General features: G+C 42.6%; 1 protein-coding gene across 1 annotated transcript; it reads right to left on the bottom strand.

The window, feature by feature from the left end:
- Positions 1-119: 119 nt before the first annotated feature.
- LOC121682391 (transmembrane channel-like protein 3) lies at positions 120-15158 on the bottom strand. The gene is made up of 22 exons (XM_042062532.1): positions 14875-15158; positions 14037-14174; positions 12890-12965; positions 11671-11752; positions 11341-11447; positions 10718-10816; positions 10418-10560; positions 10140-10287; positions 9720-9763; positions 8476-8623; positions 7636-7745; positions 5772-5850; positions 5310-5555; positions 4552-4680; positions 4371-4438; positions 3839-3967; positions 2671-2781; positions 2341-2466; positions 2099-2177; positions 1810-1852; positions 1337-1622; positions 120-1102 (listed from the first exon to the last, which is right to left on the bottom strand). Exons 1-22 carry the CDS (start codon positions 15129-15131, stop codon positions 214-216), a joined length of 3537 nt encoding a protein of 1178 aa, XP_041918466.1. The 5' UTR covers positions 15132-15158; the 3' UTR covers positions 120-213.
- Positions 15159-19731: the final 4573 nt, after the last annotated feature.

Raw genomic sequence — 19731 nt, 5'->3', positions numbered from 1 at the left:
GAACATTTTCCATCTGAAAATATTATTACATCAGTAATCTACAGAAGTCATTTTCTCTGCAGACTCGCAGTTTTTATTAGTCAACCAAACAGCGTTTTGTTCATGTTTTAAGGCACAATTTGATAAGCAACATGCAAACACAATGCCATTTTTATTAATTGTGTCTGTGCTTCATTTGTTACAGCACTGATATTGACACAATGCATACACAAACTATACATTTGAGCAGACAAGTTCACTTGAGCCTGACAAATTCATATCATTGCTTGCTTTGGACTTGGACTTCTTTGCAAGTTTGCCACCAGATTTGAGATACTTCTCCTTATTGTGAATGACCTGGATGTACTGGTCTGTGCTGCTATTCTGCTGGTCACTGCTGGAGGCCAGTGAGGCTGAATCCGACTCTGTGAGCGATGGCTCAACCTTATGTTTGGTCTTGGCCTTCACGTGGGGCTCACAGTGTCTGTGGGAGGGCTCTGCGCCCTTTATGTTACTACGGGAACAGAGGTGTGGCCCCATCTCATCCCAGTCCTCTTCGTGGTCCTCCTGGTGTCGGCAGTACACTCCCCTGTCTTTGGCCATGGACAGCTGGCTGCCCCCCGGATCTCCAATATAGAAGCGCACAGGCTGGTGGAGGTCTGAGAGGGACCGTGGACGGTTAGACTGACTGAGGGCACCCCTCCGGACACTCTTGCCGGCGACGGCCTCCTCCTCCTCTTCCTCCTCGCTCAGGTGAGGCTGGTGGGGCCTGTGCGGGGTGCGGATGGTGTAGCGCTTGATGTTCCTTGGGTAAAGCTCCACAATGTCCCCCGGGTCGTCGGCGATGCGGTAGTGGCGCGGGATGCGTGTGGTGGAGCGCAACAGCTTCTTCCGAGGCTCATGCTCGTTCACGATGACGTAGCGGGTGGTGTGGGCACGCCGCCCCACGTAGCTCTGGGCCGTCACTATTCCAGCAGCCTCTGGGTGCATTGGCCGGATGCTCTTCCTGTATAGCGGGTCAGAGTGGATGTTCTCTGCGTAACGCACAGGCGGGTTGTAGGCCACATGGTGATATGACTTAGAACGGCAGGAGCCACTTGATCCTCCCAGATACCCTGGATGTCTTGAAATCAATGCAGAGAGAAGAATATCAGGGATTACTTAGAATTGCATTAAAATGACATGGACCTTGGAGACTTTGGGATCTCAGCCCAGTATTAACTCCAATATTTGTTTTGGAGTCAAATTGATATTCCATCTGATTCTTTTGAGCCAAGTTTCATTGTTATGTGGAATAATATTTAAATCTATATTTGAAACACCCTTGGCTATATTTTTTCCAGAAAAACATCCAAACCTGTTTGGTATGTGCTCATATCTGTGCTTTTGTCGGACAGACACCGCGGGACTCCGGGCAGCGGCAGCAGCTGCGGCAGCAGCAGTGGCAGCAGCAGCTCTGATGTCCGCACGCGAGGCTGACTGAGTTATGGTGCGAATGCTGTTTCCACGACGCACCGGGGACTCAAAGTTGGTGACGCTACCGTTGTGACGGGGAGAGGAGGAACGGATGGAAGACTCCATGCTGGTGATGTCGCTCTCTTGTTCGGTCTTCTTGTCACCTCCTTCTGGGGCTTGTAGCCGAGCTTTGGTCGTGTCAGGTCACCGAGAGAAGAGAGAGACAGACATGAATCGTCAGATTCTCTCCGATATTAACTGGACATTTATGTGTCTTTGTAAATACAGCTGACTGCATTAACAGTGTGTCTCGGTGATTATGCGAGTTAATGCAAGTCCAAATGACCTACAGGGGCAGTAATAAAAGAAGATTACCGGCTGCCAACTGAAAGACCTTCTTCTTATCCTCTGTCCGTTCCTGAACAAGCAACAATCCATTCAGACATAATGCAGTATTGATTTTTCTCCTTCTATTTCAAGGACATGCAGCCCAAATGGCATTGTGACTGGTACTAAGTCTCTTAACTCTCATGAACAATGGCACATTCCCTTTACTTATATCCACATCCATCATCATTATTGATGTGATCAATGCTATTATTATAGAATGGCTATCTTGAGTTACAATAACAATGTGCATCCCTTTCATGAGAATACCACTCACTGTCTGAAGTTGCATCCTCAGTTGGTTGTTGGTGTACTTCAAGGATCTTGCAATGGCCTGCAGGTAGTAGATCAGCATGCTACAACACAACAAGGAGGCGGCACTGAAGCTTGGACAGGTCTGGTACATCACTGAGATTGACATTTGTGTTTATTCATGTTTGCTCCATGTGTCTTTTTAAAGCCAAGTGTCCTCAGTGGAGGAGCTGAGACTGACAGGGTAAAATGGGAAGCCAGACTCACAACAGTAGCAGCAGAGCGGGCAGAACCACCACCGGGCTCGTGACGTAACCCATCACTCTACTGAACCACAGAGGGAAGTCGTTGGCTATAGTGTCTGAGATGATGTCATAAATCTTCTCCTGACCACTGTGGGACAGAGAAGGAGGGGAGGCCCATGCAGATTAACGGCACACATTGTAATCCTTTATTGCCGTCATTTTAGCTCACTCTTCTACAATCCTGCTGATTTCATGCAGATGGCCTATTAAGATTTTGGTATTAATTAACTAAATTTACAAGGGCTGACTTTATATGACCTCCTAGTAGGACTGTAGGGAGAATGCAATTTACCTAAAAGGCCCGCAGTGCTGTGATGGTCTGTATCGGACAATTGCGAAGATCGTGGGCAGCATGCAGAGAAACAGCATGAAGAGCAGCATGGCCAGGTAGAAGTTATTTGATCTGAAAGGAAGAAAAATACAGAAATCATGGAGTCTGACTGCTCCAGAAAATATCGCTATTCTGTAATAACTTTGTGCCGTTCAAGCGTAAACATAGTCTGAAACATTGGTTATCACAAATGTGTGGACCAGGAGTGAGATATCAAAGGTGACAAACACGTTACAGCTACGCAATCAGTCAAATAGAGAAAAAAGCACTCGGTACAACTCTGCAGCAGCCGTTGTAATTATTGGCTAATGTGTCTGTATCATCTCCTCTCCACGCTCTCGGTTGCGGAGCGAATTTTTCTGGTTCATGAGGAGGGTCATGTCGTCAGCGTAGATGGAGTGCCTGTGGATTTCATGCCATCTCCACCCCCTCGTCCCCTCCTCACATCTGGGAGTGACTGATAAGCCAGCAAGAGGCTACGACAGGGCCATTAGATAAATCAGGCCGAGCAGTAGCCAGCGCAGCCAGTCGTCAGGCCGATGTGCTTATTGTTCTCTCGCTCCCTCTCACTCTTTCTTGCTCTCTCTCTCCCTCTCACCTTCTCCCTCTCTTGCTCTCTCTCTCTCTCCCTCTCACTCTGTCTCTTTCTTGCTCTCTCTCTCTCTCTCTCTCTCTCTCTCTCACCCTCTCCCTTTCTTGCTCTGTCTCTCTCTCTCTGTCTTTCTCTCTTTTCTCCACTGAGTCAGAATATGAGAGAAGCTGAGATGTAGTGAAATGAAAGGGGAACCAAATCGCTGACCAACAGTTCTTTGCCACTAAGCTTTTTTTTTATCCCTAAGTGTTGTATAAAATAGCCATATCTGACATGTCCATGATCAAGACAAAAAGCTACATTTCACCTTACGTAACGATAAACTCCAGACTAATGTCTCGGCTAGCACAGGGGGACCTGCTTTTAAAATGGCGCAGTACCAAAGCACTTAACGATCCACAGTCCACTTTTCTCACATCCTTCAAGTTAAGCCCAGAATGGCGTGGAGCGAACCACCACCTGTGCCACTCCATTAGCCTGGAGGCCACCGGGGGAGCAGGCGTAATGCCTCCATAATGAGAGGGACTCGGGACTGACCTGGAGGCCCTGAAGACCTGCTGGTGCGGAACATTACAGGTCAGCACGGCCCAGCTCCGCAGGTACATAAGCCCGATCAGCTTGAGCACATTGAACGCCGGGAGGCAGGGCGAGAAGAACGCCCCCATCCTGAGAGCGCAAAAGACACGGGGGGATGTATATCGTCCATTAATGGAGCCCTTGCACACCGTTCCTCAGGCCAACTGGCACTTCATTAAAGGACACAGCAGTGCTGCACACCCCTGCATCCTTCATGGCTAAAGAGGTTAGAATGAGGTAGGTGGTAGCACCTTGTGAGAACTACTGATGCAGTACTAAAGGCTTCATAATAATCATTCATGACTAATAATACTGTATACTATGTAAATTGTGTTTAACAGAATTTAATTACATTTACACAGGGTAGTTCTGGCTGATACTTTGAGAAAATAATTGCTTTATTAATGACAGTTCAAGAAACTTCTTATCTCTTACATTTTAATATTTACAATTTCAGTCTCACTATTGATAGACAGCATGACAGATCACATACCAAATCATTCCTTGATTGTATATCAGGTGGAGCACATTTTCAGCTATTTTGAATTCTCCATATTCAGGCTGTGGAAGAACGTGTATTCAGTTAATGTGATTCTACCGAGTGTGTTTGAATCCATCTAAAAGTTTATCGGACGTTTATCACCACAGAGATGAACGTGGGCTTTGGTACTTACAAACTTACTCTCTAAATCCCAGCAACAGCAGTCACTCAGATATCGCACTACTAGGCCACGGATGAAATCAATCAACAGGATGCTTGCTACTGTGAAGATCATGTCAATGATGGAGAGCTTCAGCATTTCCTGCAAAACAAAAATGTTTTCCTCATTCTTTTGGTGAAGCCCAAACAAAGCACAGCTTTTCCCAAAAACCCATTCAAGTATGCCCATAGCATTTATGTCTAACTCTAAACCAACAACCCTCTCAGAATTTCACATCCAGTGCCAACTCATCTCAGTTTGGAAAGCTTTAGAAGGGAGAAAACAAGGACAATTGAATAGCATACTTTCTTTTTTGTCAAGCCAATGCACTTATACAGCAATTTACAACTCATTTGAAGAATATGTGAGTCATTTCATTCCAGTCAGCAAAAGAGACAGAATGATGAAGCACAGCAACTGTTGGGCTCAGCTTGTCCTGACTGCTTGGTTCAACTGCTCACTTCATCACGTTTCAAGTTTCCCAGGCAGTTTCAAGAAACAATATGAAGTTTTCACAATTAGACAAATAGCACAAGAGCACAGCTCAGGCATTTCCTGTTCTCATTTGTCTTGCCAAAATGTGTCTGTTGAACAACCCACTGCATGGACACTTGCTGTAACATTACACTACTCTGGGAAGACGTTTCCCCACCAAAAGATTGAGCTCCCTGTCATAATCCATTAAAATACTAGCAAAGCGCACTGTCCTGTGTCCCATCTACTGTACCTACCTGGCCAACATATGTCTCCCAGCACTGGTCTTGCTGGTATTTGTTATACATATTGTATGGGGCTGTTTGATTTAGGACCACAGGTGTGGTGCTTTTGGTTCTGTTGATCTCAAGGATTGTTGCAATGGTGCTGTTCTTATGCTCAGTGATTTCAGGAGTTATGGTGGACAGGTTGTCTTCATTAGGCTGCAACACGGTAGCTAGAAAGGCAGTCGAGTCAGACCAGTTACCTGGACTAACGGGGATCTACCAAAAAACACATAAACAACAACGTCATCAAGGTAACATTTTCTTGTCACATACTGTACATGGACATAGATTGTAAGCATTTCAGAATTCTGACTATTCTGACTATTCTGTAATGTTTAATCCATTTCAACCTTTAAATGATTTGATACAAGTTTTAGAAATACACATCTTTATTCATATTATAGCCAAGATCGCTGCATAGGTGAAACTTACTGAGGAGCTCATGCTGTTTACTTTATCCAGCAGAGCAATGATGAGACTATAGAGATTCCCCAGATACAGGACTAAAACCCTAAAGACAAATGAATAAAAACAAGGCACATCAGTAGTCACATCCTTTCCTTTTGATCCATGCCTTTATGATGCCTCTTTCAGTGCCACCATCTACCCATCATAAAGTGCTATAGCATGCAGTCTATCAAATGGTACACCAGTTCAGTATAAAATGAATAATACCTAGAATGCCATGGATATAACCAGGGTTTTATTGAGCTGAGATAAATATTGTTTTCAATATACTCAGAATATTGGGTTTCTTGTGTTTATTGCATTTGTATTGTAATGTTTTGTTGTTGCGGCACAAGGAACAGTGAAGCAGCATTTAGCTGACCAGAATTGATCAAAACATAAGACATTGCCATCTACCACTGAAGAGATCTGGCATGATCTGGAAAGGAGGATGCATAGTATCCTGGATCCATGAAATAACTGGCCTTTAAAAAATAATAAAAACAGATGAGGACCTCATCTGTTTTTATTATTTTTTGAAGTTCCCTTGGCCTTTGGAATTAAAATAGCCCCACATCATCACATACCCTTCACCATACCTAGAGACTGGCATGGTTTTATTTCAGTTAGCCTATTAGCTGATTTGCATTGAGCTCAATGAGCATAAAAATAAAACCAATAATTATGACCCCTGTATTTTAAGGAAGAACATATATTTTTATTTATGATACATTATTCATTCACAAAGAAAATTGGTATCCTTAAAGCAGTGGTCCCCAAACTATGGCCCGCCACTTCATTTTGGGTGGCCCCCCAAAACATGTCCGTGGTATATAGCATCTGGCCCGCATGGGAGTACGACATCGTCAAACTATAACCTCCGTAATTTCCCCCATTGATTCTCTATAGCGAGTCTTAACAGTACACATGTAATACTCTTTTTGTCCACTGGTGGTTGTTTTGGCGCTGTTTCGCGTTTGCCATCGAAAACGGAATGAAATGTAGACCTACCTGCAAAAAATGTAAGAGGCCTATGCTGACTGCATCAGTGCTCAAAGTATTCTACAAGTTTATCAATTAATTGTTAATAACTAACTAACTTCTATTCAAGTCATATTTCTGGGACTTGCTGGGATATTTTTTTCTCGGCACTCGTTCAAATGTTCATACAAATTTATGTATTCTCATCAGGTGAGTGAAAGTAGTCATTTCAGATGTTTTTGCCAGCACTTCATAAAACTCTCATAGTTTGAGAACTTCCAATTATTTGTAGGATATTGCTTGTTCACAACTTGAGCTGTGTATGCAAAGACACAGAGTTCACAGTTCACACTCTGAATAAAATACACTTTTGGGACTCCCTGCTAATACTTTTGGGAATGCTATTTTTTATTAGTATTATTTCATTTGAGCTACATTTTACACTGATATGGCATGATTGTAATATAAACACAGCTAACAATGGTATTAAATTGCAGTAGCCTATGATTAAATGTAATGGAATATTCAACTAAGGTAGACTGCTGTTCACAGCACTAAGCTATTTATGGTTACTAATATACTCCGAGTCTCTGGCCCTCTATTAGAGTCAGGCATAGTGAGCTGGCCCTCAGAAGAAAAAGTTTGGGGACCACTGCCTTTAAGGTTGGATATTTCCTAATTTTTTTACTTAAGGCATTAAGATCAATTTCCAAATGATTTTATATTCCTCTTTTTAGTCAACTTTAGCAGAGGTGGCAATAATTCTGGAGGGTACTGTATATATATTTACACATGCTTTTGTCATATATATGTCATACAGTATATCTTCATTTTACTACTGTTTGACTACTGCTCTACTGTCTCTCACCTGCCTAGCTGGAACCTGAGGCTGGTCCTTGGATGATACATCTCCAGCTGGGCCACCAGCTCAAAGGCAGACGGGGCGATCATAGTGATCAAGGAGACCACCACACTCACCTGGCACAGAGGAATAGGGACAGACAAGCAGAGGTCAGGAATCCCCACATCCACTATCAGAGGGCCTACCTACAACCTTGTCCCAGTGCATAGGTTTGTAGGCGTGCAATGGAGATTTGCAAGCCTACAGGGAGTAGGTTGTAAACCTACAAGCTAGAGTTGTAAAGCCCATGCAAATTTCTCTTCAATCAGGAATTTGGGATAGTACATGGCTAGAATTAACCTGACAATAGCCAGATGAATGTCGTTCCGCTTAGCTCCGCCTAGCTTCACTCACATCCATCTGGGACCTCTTCCATTGAGAGTGATTTCTGCAACCGACTTTATGGTTCAGCCAATCAGGACGCAGGGCGGGAGTTTCATAGATGTGACATAGCGTAGAAGCGTCTGTGAGACTGTTATCAGCGTCACGGGTTGGCTTCGATGTGAGTGGTTGAAGTAGCACGTCAATAGATGACGGACAAGTGGCTTATTCAATCATATGCAAGCATTTTTTGATTAGGCCCAGCCTTCTGAAGCAACACTTCAATGGATCGGTTCCAGATGGATGAGTGGAGCTAGCGAAATTCATCTGGCTATTGTCAGGCTAGAATATGACCACAAAGAACTTTTGCATGAAATCATTGCAACAAAAAGCAGATTCATACGGCCAATCCCAGGATTATATATGGTAGTTAAACTGACACTTGGAATGTATCAATGACAAACAGTCACATGTTTGGACTTCTACCTCATTCTTCTCCCAAAGGGTGAGCTCTGGCTTCTCCTGTTCCAGTTTCTGAGAGCGATCCACAACAAAGTAGATTATGTAGATGCTGCCTGCGAGAGACAGCAGCACCAGGATATTTGCTAGTATCCGCAGACTGATCAAAACTGCTCTGGAGGGGGAGAGTGAACAACAATGCTACAGTGGAGGGAACTGTCAGTGCTCACAGGTTTAGTCATATAAAGAATGATTTACTCCCATTGTGTTATAGGCAGGCTACGCCAGGGATAGACATGTACTTGATGTGTTCTGTTCATGGGGCATCTGTTACAACAATTAGCTTCCACTATTACAGTAACAACGGAACTGGCTACACCAGACATGATTGTGGATCATCCATTAAAAAAAATTAAAGCAGTCTTCTAAATTGATTTTTAGAATAGAACACTTCAAATGCGGACCCGGTGTAACCCAGATGTTAAAAGTTTTTGACATGGGATGCATGGATCAGTAGGTTAGAGGCTGATGACCCTCTTAAGTTTGCACTGATTTGTATATAGTTTGACCAAAGCCATGGTTTATTTTGTGTATGTGTCAACATACTAATTTAAGTAAAAGGAAATCGTACAGTTACAAGCCAAATAAGTTAACCACAGACATATCCATTATAAAACATACTGGAAGTTATGGTATTTTGTGTGTGTGTGTGTGTGTGTGTGTGTGTGTGTGTGTGAGAGAGAGAAAGAGAGAGAAAGTGTGAGTCTGTCTGTGTGTGTGTGTGTGTGTGTGTGTGTGTGTGTGTGTGTGTGACAGAGAGAGAGAGAGAGAGAGAGAGAGAGAGAGAGAGAGATTGAGTGGGTGTATGTCTCTGAGAAAGAGCTAGAACGAGAGAATGTGTGTATTTTCAAGAGAACTGATCATGTTTAATGTGTTAGCAGGTCTGATCGTGATTTAGGCGCAGTCATCCCCTGCAGTGCAAGGCAGTTTTTATGAGTTATAGCAGGATGTTTTCCACCACGCTCACTCTGCTGGGATTGCAATAGACTGGAATAGTGTTTATAAATCAGAATGGTCTCAGGTAGCACTAGGAGAGAGACACTTCTGCCGGAAAAAGCACCAACCTAATCCCTTATAATAAGAAGGCATCATTCTGCAGAAAAGTAATTATTTCACACTCAAAGTCTTTGGATCCTCATCTCAGTAGCCAAAACAACACACAATAGAAGTTCAGATACAAGTGACACTGAAACATTGAAATCAATACTTACAGGCTTGTATCTTTCTTTTTTTCTTGTTCCTCCACAATGGCCTCCTTGAAAGACCAAAGCAAAGCATTAGCATATTAGCACACAAGAAGGCATTGGGTCAAGCAGAGGGGATTTGCATAATGAAGCTTATGTGCCAGGCAACACTTTTTATCAATTAGAGGGCCACGCTCTCCGTGTGCTGAATGGAAGAGAACACTCCTCTGGCAAGCGTGCACTCTTGTTTATGTGCCTTAGCGTAGATTAGTGATAAGCTGCAAATGACAGGCTCTCCTTTGGGAAATCAGGCAGTAATACATCGGTGCATAAACCTCTCCTGTAGATACTGCCTGAGTAAATTAGAAGCAGCCGGTCGTTGGGAATTGGATCAGGGGAGTCCGGGGCTGAGTCTTAGGATGGATTGGGCGGACTGAGCGCGCTCACCCTGATGTTGTTGACGATGGCGGCCGTTTTGCTCTCAGCAGCCTCGGGATTTCCAATGAGGTAGTCCCAGGCACAGAAGATCCGCCAACAGAAGGTGTAGTTCTCATCAGATGCACTGGCCAGGCTGAGGCGCGAGTTTTTAGCCATCCTGATTAAATGAAACACAGAGAGGCAAAAAGTCAATCACAAACTCACCATAGGGATCCTATAAGTCACTACAGTATTGTGTGATACAAGCTGTAAATGAAATCTAATGTAAGTTCAGTAAGCGTTCTTACTTTCTCAAGAGTGTGATGAAACTGTAGGCAAAAACAGCCATTCCAACCATAAAGTAGGCCAGGGGCAACCTATATCCAGCACTCCCAATCTTCCTCACATTGCCATAGTAACCATAAAACAGCACAGAGTACTGGAGGTATCCCTGTGAGGTACGGAGGTGAGACAGAAAAATCAAAGCAGGGCGACAGATTGCATGTCCCACAAACAGGGGGTATAGTGTTGGGCAAAATGGTGTGCGCAGCTTGTACAGGTGTCATATTGACAGAACTATAAAAGAAACACATAATGGCCTTGCTTGCCCCGAGAGACCAGATGGTGTCCAGGTCCTGCGCTGAGGAAAGGTGCTCCTTGGGAATGGTCTTGCTGCGGGTGCTTCCGAACGGCGCTCCGGCCAGGAGCTGATGGGATGGGAACGCCGTGTGGCGGACAGGTGAGAAAGGGAGAGAGGGAGACGGTGACTGATGCGCTCGGGTGGATGCCGCGGAAAATTGCCAATGGCCCCTGTGTCAGGCAGCTGAATAAATCTGCCCCCTTTTAAGAGCCAACAGGACAAAAACACTGGCCCGCCCACATCCCTCCCCGTCAAGCTTTTTACAACCGGAGCTTTTGAGCACCCTACATGTTCTACCCCATTTACCTTGCTGAAGTAAAGTAGGGATACATACAACCATTAATACAATATCAGAATGAATTAGGCTGTTATTCTGGGTTTGTTATTCACAAAAGCTGGATATCTCAATTCAACATAACTGTGTAAATTAGCCGTTATTCTCCATACATTGCATTATTGTCTATCATGCATTGTCATCGTGCTAACTGACTTTGGCAAAATAAATCTGATTCTGATTCTAGAAGTTAATCAGCCAAACAACTATTTTAAAATACTTATTTATTTAAAAACGTAACATTTTAAAAGGCATACCTCAGGCAGAACAATGAAAGCCCCCGTCATTATCGTTAGGACTATATTGATTCCAAACAGCCATCGCAGGAAGATAAAATAAGAGGCTACTCCTGATCCGAAGTGACCTTTAAAAACAAGTGAGCACAGTCCGCTGAGCAGAGTTGTGTACAACCTCGTCCCCATCCAAGTCTTACAAACACTTAGAGTGTCTGTTCAAAACTTACTTTCTGGTTAATGAGGATATACAAAGAAATGCAGGCATTATTAATATACAAACTATGGGTATAAATATGGACATCAGAATCAAAAGATACATGCAAGGCATAACAAAAGTTGTATGCAACTTACTTTCAATTTTCTTGATTCTCATTTCCCATGGAATGAACAGAACCACAATGTTATAGAGCAGACGAGAGAGTTTTTTCAGCAGCTGTAATGGAAAATATTGTGTATCAGAATATCATATTTACCACCAACACCTTTATTAAATAATGCCAATGGCAAGGCCCTTCTGCTTGCGTCAATCACTATAATATAAATCATGTATGTTATAATTTATTGTTATGTTTTGCATTTGACCAGACAAAAGATTTATCAAGTCACTTCAGTTATCCTATGTAGTAGAACAATCATAATCCCATGAAAAAGTAGATCAGTAAATAGATCCATTTGACCAATGTGTATGATCTCTCTAATTTTAATTTACCCACAGCCAGTTCTTTAATTAATAATTCATCATTCATCCACTCGCTAAAAGTCAATTAATTTTAATGGTGCTTGGGTAGCCCTGCCGAATGCCTGTGGAACATTTTAATTAAACTGGGCCATAACAACAGGCCATAAATTCAGCCGCAGCGTCTGGGAGTGGGTGAGTGGGGTTGCTGAGGCAGGCTCTGCCACATGGAGATGGAGACCTCTTACCCAGCTGTCACATAAACACACACATACAGGCGCACATGTACACACACACACAAATACAGATCTATGCACACACACACACACACAGAGACAAATACAGATCTATGCACATTCTCATATACACACCTGTATAAGCACCTACATTCACTACACTTACTCTCAACAATCGTTACTCACAGCACACACACACACACACACACACGCACACACACACACACACACACACACACACACACACACATATAGTTTCTAAACACAGACAAACATGCTGTGAATGTGCTGTAAACTGGAGTAGGAATTAGGATAGATGAGTACACTGTGGTCAATTGGCTCAGTTTACAAAGACGACACCAGGAGAACTCTGGTGCAGTGTAATTATTGTGAGTGCACTGCATTGAGTTGCTGGATGGAGAGCAGACATCAAATAAGGAAAACATCAACAACTAAGCTTCTTTAAGATGGTGAACATAAAATTCATCGACTTATTCAAGATATTTGTCAACATAATAAGAATCATCACCACAATCTCTCAGTGTAGACAAATATGAGACATTGGTCTATTAGTAAGGTGTGTTAGTAAGATAACTGGCATGGGGGTTGTGTGGTTGCATGTTAGTTGTAGGTGGCACATGCAGGTGGCAAGACTGACATCGGCGCCGGCCGCCTGGTACCCTCTGGTTCTGGTGAGTCTCCCCTCGTACTTCAGCACGATCTCCCTGGCTTGCCTGAAAAGCACACACAGAGCAGTCGTGGGCAATAACACATTATTTCATGGACTGATCCCAGGTCAGATTTACGGCCTGCAGTCTCACTGATGAAGCCATTAATACCGGGGGTTTACTGCTCCACCGACCATATCATGGCGTCAGGCGTTTCTCGGGGATACGCCGTTCTGCTTTTATCAACATTTTCTTCAAGGCACTTTTATGGGCTCTAAAAAACCTGTGGCATCGCATTAGAGGATTCCTTATGAATAAGTAACGATCAGATTCTGTGTGTTTCATCTTTTTTTTGGAAGCACCACAACACCATTTTAAGAGATTCGTTAACAGGAAATGAAGACATACTTATCAAAATGGTGTCAGGAAAACCTCTGTGGAGGATAAACTGATTATATATATTTTTTTTTTTTGCAAGGCGGAGCAATCATGGGCACTCAGCCATATATTACAATGTGCATAAAACGCAGGCTTCCATCTCATCAATGATGACGACCATAAAGCCGCCTGTAGTAATGATGAACTGGCTGTGAAAAGATGCTGCACCAGCAAGGCTTCCCGCTGGTCAGGGGAGGGGACCCACCGAGGGCATGTTTGCATGGGGAGAAGAGGTCCCCCCAATCTTAATCAAATACCAGAACTCATGCCAATCAAGGAATTTCATGGCTCCTGAACTAAAGTAAATATGTGTCACATCTCAGTGCAGTTCTTGATGGATTAATTATTCCGCTAATTGGGTTGGTTATGTAGGGGCTGTCATTACAGTAAGATGAAGGGTGCCCTCAGGTGTGAAATGGTAATGGTTGTTTATCTCATCTGTGTTACGCCTGACCGATCCCTCTCCAGTATTAAAGTGTTGCACTTAATGCCTCTAATTTACCAAACAGTGTTTGTCACATTTACAGTAAAAACAAAACATACATCTCTGTACTAGGCAAAAGTTACTAGAAGAGTAGTAGGTAAAAACAAATCAAATCTTTGTCACTGTAAACTATTCTAATGATGCATCATGCAAGATATTTTTCCACATTTTTACACATTTACAGTGTGTAATCCTCTGTATAATAAAAGTCTTACTTGAGGGCTTTGAGCTTTCGTCTCATTGGCCAAGGTCGGGTTCGAATGTTTGCAATGAGCTCCTTCTGATACTGAATGTTCTGGAACACTTCCTCGGGATCGTTGCTGTCCCCATCTTTATCCTCGTCATCTGAAAGACTGAATTGGGAAAGAAAAGGTTGCGGTAGTACACTATTTATGATGTCTGTCCCATAGAAGTTCTTACCACTAGACATGCCTCAGAACAGCTGTTATATGCCATGCTAAGTAGAGCAAAAAATAGTATGATTCGTATACAATTGAAATTTATGAGTTACACACACAATTAGGTCAGTTTTTGTTCAATAAAATATTCACATTTTAAAACAACTGATTGCATTAATATTAAAATAGCTTTCAGAGAGAACAATGATTCAAACAAAAATATATATTTCAGGGCTGTCAATGTCTCAGCCAATAAAGACAGAGCTTTTACACAGCACATACATTAATAAAATACAGCACATTTCCATGCATACAGACTGTCCATTAAATCATTTACGAACGAACACAGTGTCATCTTCACATAGTAAAATGTTTTATGGAGACTCAAAAAACCCTGAGGATGATTTAAATATTCTGACAAGAAATTCACATAATCTCCCAACAACTCATTTTAACATTACAGTGTGACTGCTGAGATTCATAACCTCACAACAACTCATTTTAACATTACAGTGTGACTGCTGAGATTTCCTACAGAGTGAATGACTACAGATATGTAAACAACTTAACTACTACAGCGGGTGGTAGAGCATGTGCGACTTGTTGAAAAGGCAGAATGAATTAGAACTAGAAGGAAATCTTGAGCTTCACTCACCCTTGGCTCTGATCCTGGTATGGGGAGTAAATCCTCCTGGAGTTCTTCCTCATGCTCTTGTGTCGCTTGGACATGGGTCTGGAGATGGTCGTCGGCTCCATCCCTGCGCTCATGTCGCCTCCGGGCTCCGGCTCGGGGTCCCCGGCCGTGTGGGTGTGGGTGCGCGCGGGGCTGAAACTGGGCGTCTCCTCCGGCAGTGGGAGTGTGTGCGGAGCGCGTGGGGACTCTGGCGGAGCCGGAGGCTGTGTGAGCAGCATGGTGGCGGCGGGGAGGGGGGGAGGCAGGGCCGGTGCACGGCGGCGGCGCTGTTGCTGCTGGTGGGGGAGAGCGGTGGGGGGTGAGGAGGCTGCCGCGCTGCTACCCGCTGACTGGGTCCCTCTCTGGAGAGCATCACACACCTCCTGCAACTTGGGGGGTTGGTGAGCACTCTCAGTCATCGCACCCTTCACAGAGACTTTGGCCCCTTAAAGAGACAGCGTGGGACCACAGACCATAGATCCTTGTCAGAGCAGACATTAAATTATGCTGAAGCAGTTTATCGTCGTGTAAGGAATCCACCTACGCATTTACCACTTGTAAATTCCATAAACACTGAAAAATCTAAATTCATCTGCTTTCATGAACCTATCCTCTTCAATCAAGCGTCCTGTATTTTAAAAACTGAAAATATCCCATCTGGGCTAAGTGGAAATTAAACTGAAGTTTGCATATTAACACTAAGCTGCTACTCTATGCAAGATGTGGTTTCCATTCCTCTCCACAGTATGGAATGGGACCAGTCCAGGGTTGCACTGAGAATATATATACTCACACTCTTTGAAATGGCCATTGTCCCATCTGGAAGTGGACCTTGGGGAGTACCAAAATGACGAGATACATAGAGAGACACAGGGAAGACTTTGGTGAATGTCTCCTCTTGGAAAAGTCACACTCATGTAGGCATCGATAATATGATAATGTGCCATATGCCCGCTTGGCACTCGGCTTAACTTGGCGGTCATTTGAAATGAAGCAGAAGGTGCACAAAGCTTAAATGAGACCTAAAAGAATTTTATGGATGTGGAATGCATTGGTGACACTCGTTTGAATGTCTTTTTATGGAACATTTGTGTCAAGAGTCCTCCCCTGAGAAGAACACAGTGAAAAGCCATATGCACTATCAAAAGGTGTGTATGTGCTTGATAGATAGATAGTCCTTGAATTTCCCCTAGGGATCAATAAAGTATATTTATCTATCTATCTATAGAGAGAGAGAGAAAGAGAGAGATATATAAAGAGAGATTAAGCTGACTGAATAGGTGAGAAATTAAGTGACAACCAGATAGAATAAGAGGTTGTGGAGAGAAGTAGAGAAGGAAGTTGGATTAGAGAGTTCTAAACAGGGAAAAAAGTGAGATACATCAGTACACCAACATCTCCGTCAGAATGGTCTCAATATTTCTTGTTCACAAAAAGCTCAAAAGCCCCAAATCTAATTAAATGGTGAAGTTTCTCTTCCTTCTTTGCTTTGCCTCTTCCATAGGAAGGCTTAGCAAAATTGAATTAGCCTTGGATCACAAAGCCTCATCAGACCCTAAAACTGGCAGCTGGTGGGGAAAAAAAAACCTCAAGGTATTCAACCAAGCAGCCCCAGAGCAGTGAATTACAGTATAAAATAAGCCGGCTAAGCTTCGTAACACTGTACATAAGAGGCATATTCCATGCACAATTAATTGGATGAAAAGTAATTGCAAACTCATGGGAGTGCAGTTTAATGTGCTTTTGTTAACTTGATCTAATTATAACAGTTGGGGACACTGTGAATTTGGACACTTTTGTCATAGTGGGACCGTGCAAGAAAGGCACAAATGTTATTTAAAATATGCATTGATACTATTAACAAATTAACTACATTAATTAAAGCTGCAGTTGGCAAGTCTGACAGATTGAGGGGACATAGCCACAATTTTTAATGTTTACATGCTCGTCAGTGCGCACCAGACTGCACCAGACTGTGACTGAAAGTCAGATCTCGCACAGCCCTGCTCTGATTGGAACAGAAGAACCGGGAGCTGTGGATTTTTGCAAAACAAATAGGCTCTAGGTGGAGGTAGAAGTGCAGGTTTTTTTCTAAAACCGGCTGATTAATGTTGTTCTGTCGGAGCATAGTGTCAGTTTCAGTGAATTTGATCAAACAAATCTTGCCAACTGCAGCTTTAAATATAGTTTATTTTTCAATCAACATTAGCCTATTTAGAAATAAACTGAAATGATCAGTTTTCATGTAATGGGGGGGGGGGGGGGGGGGGGTTAATTGTTGTAAGCGAGGAAGGGTTATTGATTGCAAATATTGGACAAAACGAGGGCACAGTTTCCCTCTTCTCCACTGTCCCTCCCCCATCTCTCTCTCTCTCTCTCTCTCTATGTCTCTCATACACACGTATATGTGAAGGCGCGAGCGCACACACACACACAAACTGTTCTATTGTTACTAATGGATGATGAAAAGTACAATATTTATAGTAACATCATAAAATGCTGTAAGTGTTGCTTTTATCATATCACATTCAAAAAGGAATGCATTTATCATTCCTCTTTTCTTTGATGCCTGTCCTAATGCACCAACATAAACTAATAAAAACAACAAACAAGGCCAGGTAATGACACTTTGCTGGTTTTAATATTCGCACATTGAAAACCAAGAATTTAAGAGGCTTGATAACAGATTAAATGTCAAACGATTGATCATATTACGTTTCTCCCAACAGAATATGGTGGTGTTGTTGGAGACACCAAAGAGCCCATACATGGTCACATGCTTCTGTTAGCTGATCATTGCCTATGAAACAAATAGTATGAATCATGGCCCGAATGTGAAGCACTCTCTCTCTCTCTCTCTCTCTCTCTCTCTCTCTCTCTCTCTCTCTCCAAGTTAAGATTACAAATCTGACCTCTATCCAGGATCAAGGTTGCTCATGGAGGGCTCTCTGTTCCATTACAGCAAGCTCATCCACAGAGAGGCATAACGCAGAATGTCATCTCTGTCTTTATGGAGAAATCAGCAGCCTGGGCTGTGAGTTTAGCCGGAGCTATAACTCTGGAGTACAATCAAGGAGCGCCAAATTGAATCATGAAGTTGAAATAAAGCCACTGGCAGCCACTGAATGATAGTGCTCCTCTGTAAATCCTATACAAGCTTTATCTGCTTCATAATACAGCAGCTTCCTTGGGTGAAGGGCAAAGAGGCACCTGTTAATTGTTTATCATTTGGTGATTTAAATCGCCCACTTCTGAAAACAGGTCTGCATGGACATCAGGTCTTTAGGAAAATAAACTGAATTATGTATATTATCTGTAGGTAAGAGAACTGTTACAGTTTTAAGAAAACAAATGATTCACAACATTGTTTAACTCCACTTTTAACTCTACAATATTGCAATACTTTTATATTCAGTGACAGACGGCCATGTTGGTGCTAAGTGTGCTGTGTGCTATCAAGGGCTATGTTGTTGTACTGCATGTACTCAATGTATTTTACTGTACAACTGGCTAATCCTTCATTCTGAAAACAAGGATCAGGTAAATATAGAAATATTGCTTTATACTGCAAAATATCAAAATGGTACAGTCAGCTTTGCACTATGAGGTACTGAGCTGTGTCATCACAGTATTTCACTTTATGGTACAACCCCAAATCAGCAAAAAAAGCGACATTGTGGAGCATGCAAATAAAAACGGAATGTAATATACAGTACAACTTCTGTAAACCCATTTAGCAGTAAAAAGGACAAAAACAACATATCAAATGTTGAAAATCATTTTGATTCTTTCATGGAAAATATATTTTCATTTTGAATTTGATGCCAGCAACATGCTTCAAAAAAGTTGGGACAGAAGTATGTTTACCACTGTGCTGCTTCATCTCTTCATTTAATAAAATTCTGTTTATGAAATGTTTAGGAACTGAAGAGACCAGTTTGCCTTTTGGGTTACACTTTACTTGACAGTATTGACATAAGAGGGACATGACACTGTCATGAACGTGTCATAAACAAGTCATAAACGTTTATGACATAACACTTCTGTCATTAAGTGTCATTCTGTTTTTGTCATAACAAGTTAGGGTTAGGATTAGGTAATAGGGTTAGGATTAGGGTTAGAGGTTAGGATTAGTGTTATGGTTAGGGTTAGGGTTCAGGTGTAATGACAGTGTCATGTGTTCATGACAGTGTCATGTCGCTCTTAAGTCGATACTGTCAAGTAAAGTGTTACCGAGTTTTGAGAATGAAATGTTGTCCCATTCCTGGCTGATATAGGATTTCAGTTGCTCAACATGGGGTATTCTTAGGTCAGGTTTTTCAATCCACGATGCACCTAATTTGACAGATGAGGACTGTAGACAGGCCATTTTAGCACCTGGACTCTTTCTCTATGGAGAAATACTGTTTAAATATGTGCAGAATTCATTTTGGAATTGCTTTCTTAAAATATTCAAGGTCTTCCCTGGAAATTACATTGCCTGGATGGCAGTATGTTGCTCAAAACCTGTATACATCATTCAGAATTGTTTGTGCCTTGCCAGATGTGCAATATGCCCATGCTGTAGGCACTAATGCACCTCCACAGTGTCATAGATGTTGGGTTTCAAACTGAGCACTAAAACATGTTGGATAGGTTGGATACTTGGATAGCAAAAGAATTGCACATTTTGATTGTTCTAACCACAGGACCTTTTTCCACTTTACCTCATTCCATTCCAAGCCTCTAACCCTACGTAATTTAGAACGACCATTAACCGTATGTTATTTGCACACCTATGAAGTAGATCCATTTTGTGGGCCGTATCACACTTGTATATTAATTCGCCGAACTCGTTTA

The sequence above is a fragment of the Alosa sapidissima genome, chromosome 14 (genome assembly GCF_018492685.1).
Source record: "Alosa sapidissima isolate fAloSap1 chromosome 14, fAloSap1.pri, whole genome shotgun sequence".
NCBI lineage: Eukaryota > Metazoa > Chordata > Actinopteri > Clupeiformes > Clupeidae > Alosa > Alosa sapidissima.
This window is presented reverse-complemented; position numbering and strand designations above follow the sequence as displayed.

Bases quoted from the DNA above. Each gene is read 5' to 3' on its own strand.
- LOC121682391 (XM_042062532.1), bottom strand. From the start codon at position 15,131: ATGCTGCTCACACAGCCTCCGGCTCCGCCAGAGTCCCCACGCGCTCCG. The intron at 4,439-4,551 runs GTAAGTACCAAA...GTTCTTCCACAG, and splicing joins GGGATTTAGAGAGTAAGTTT to CCTGAATATGGAGAATTCAA. The intron at 1,103-1,336 runs GTTTGGATGTTT...ATTGATTTCAAG, and splicing joins TATGAGCACATACCAAACAG to ACATCCAGGGTATCTGGGAG.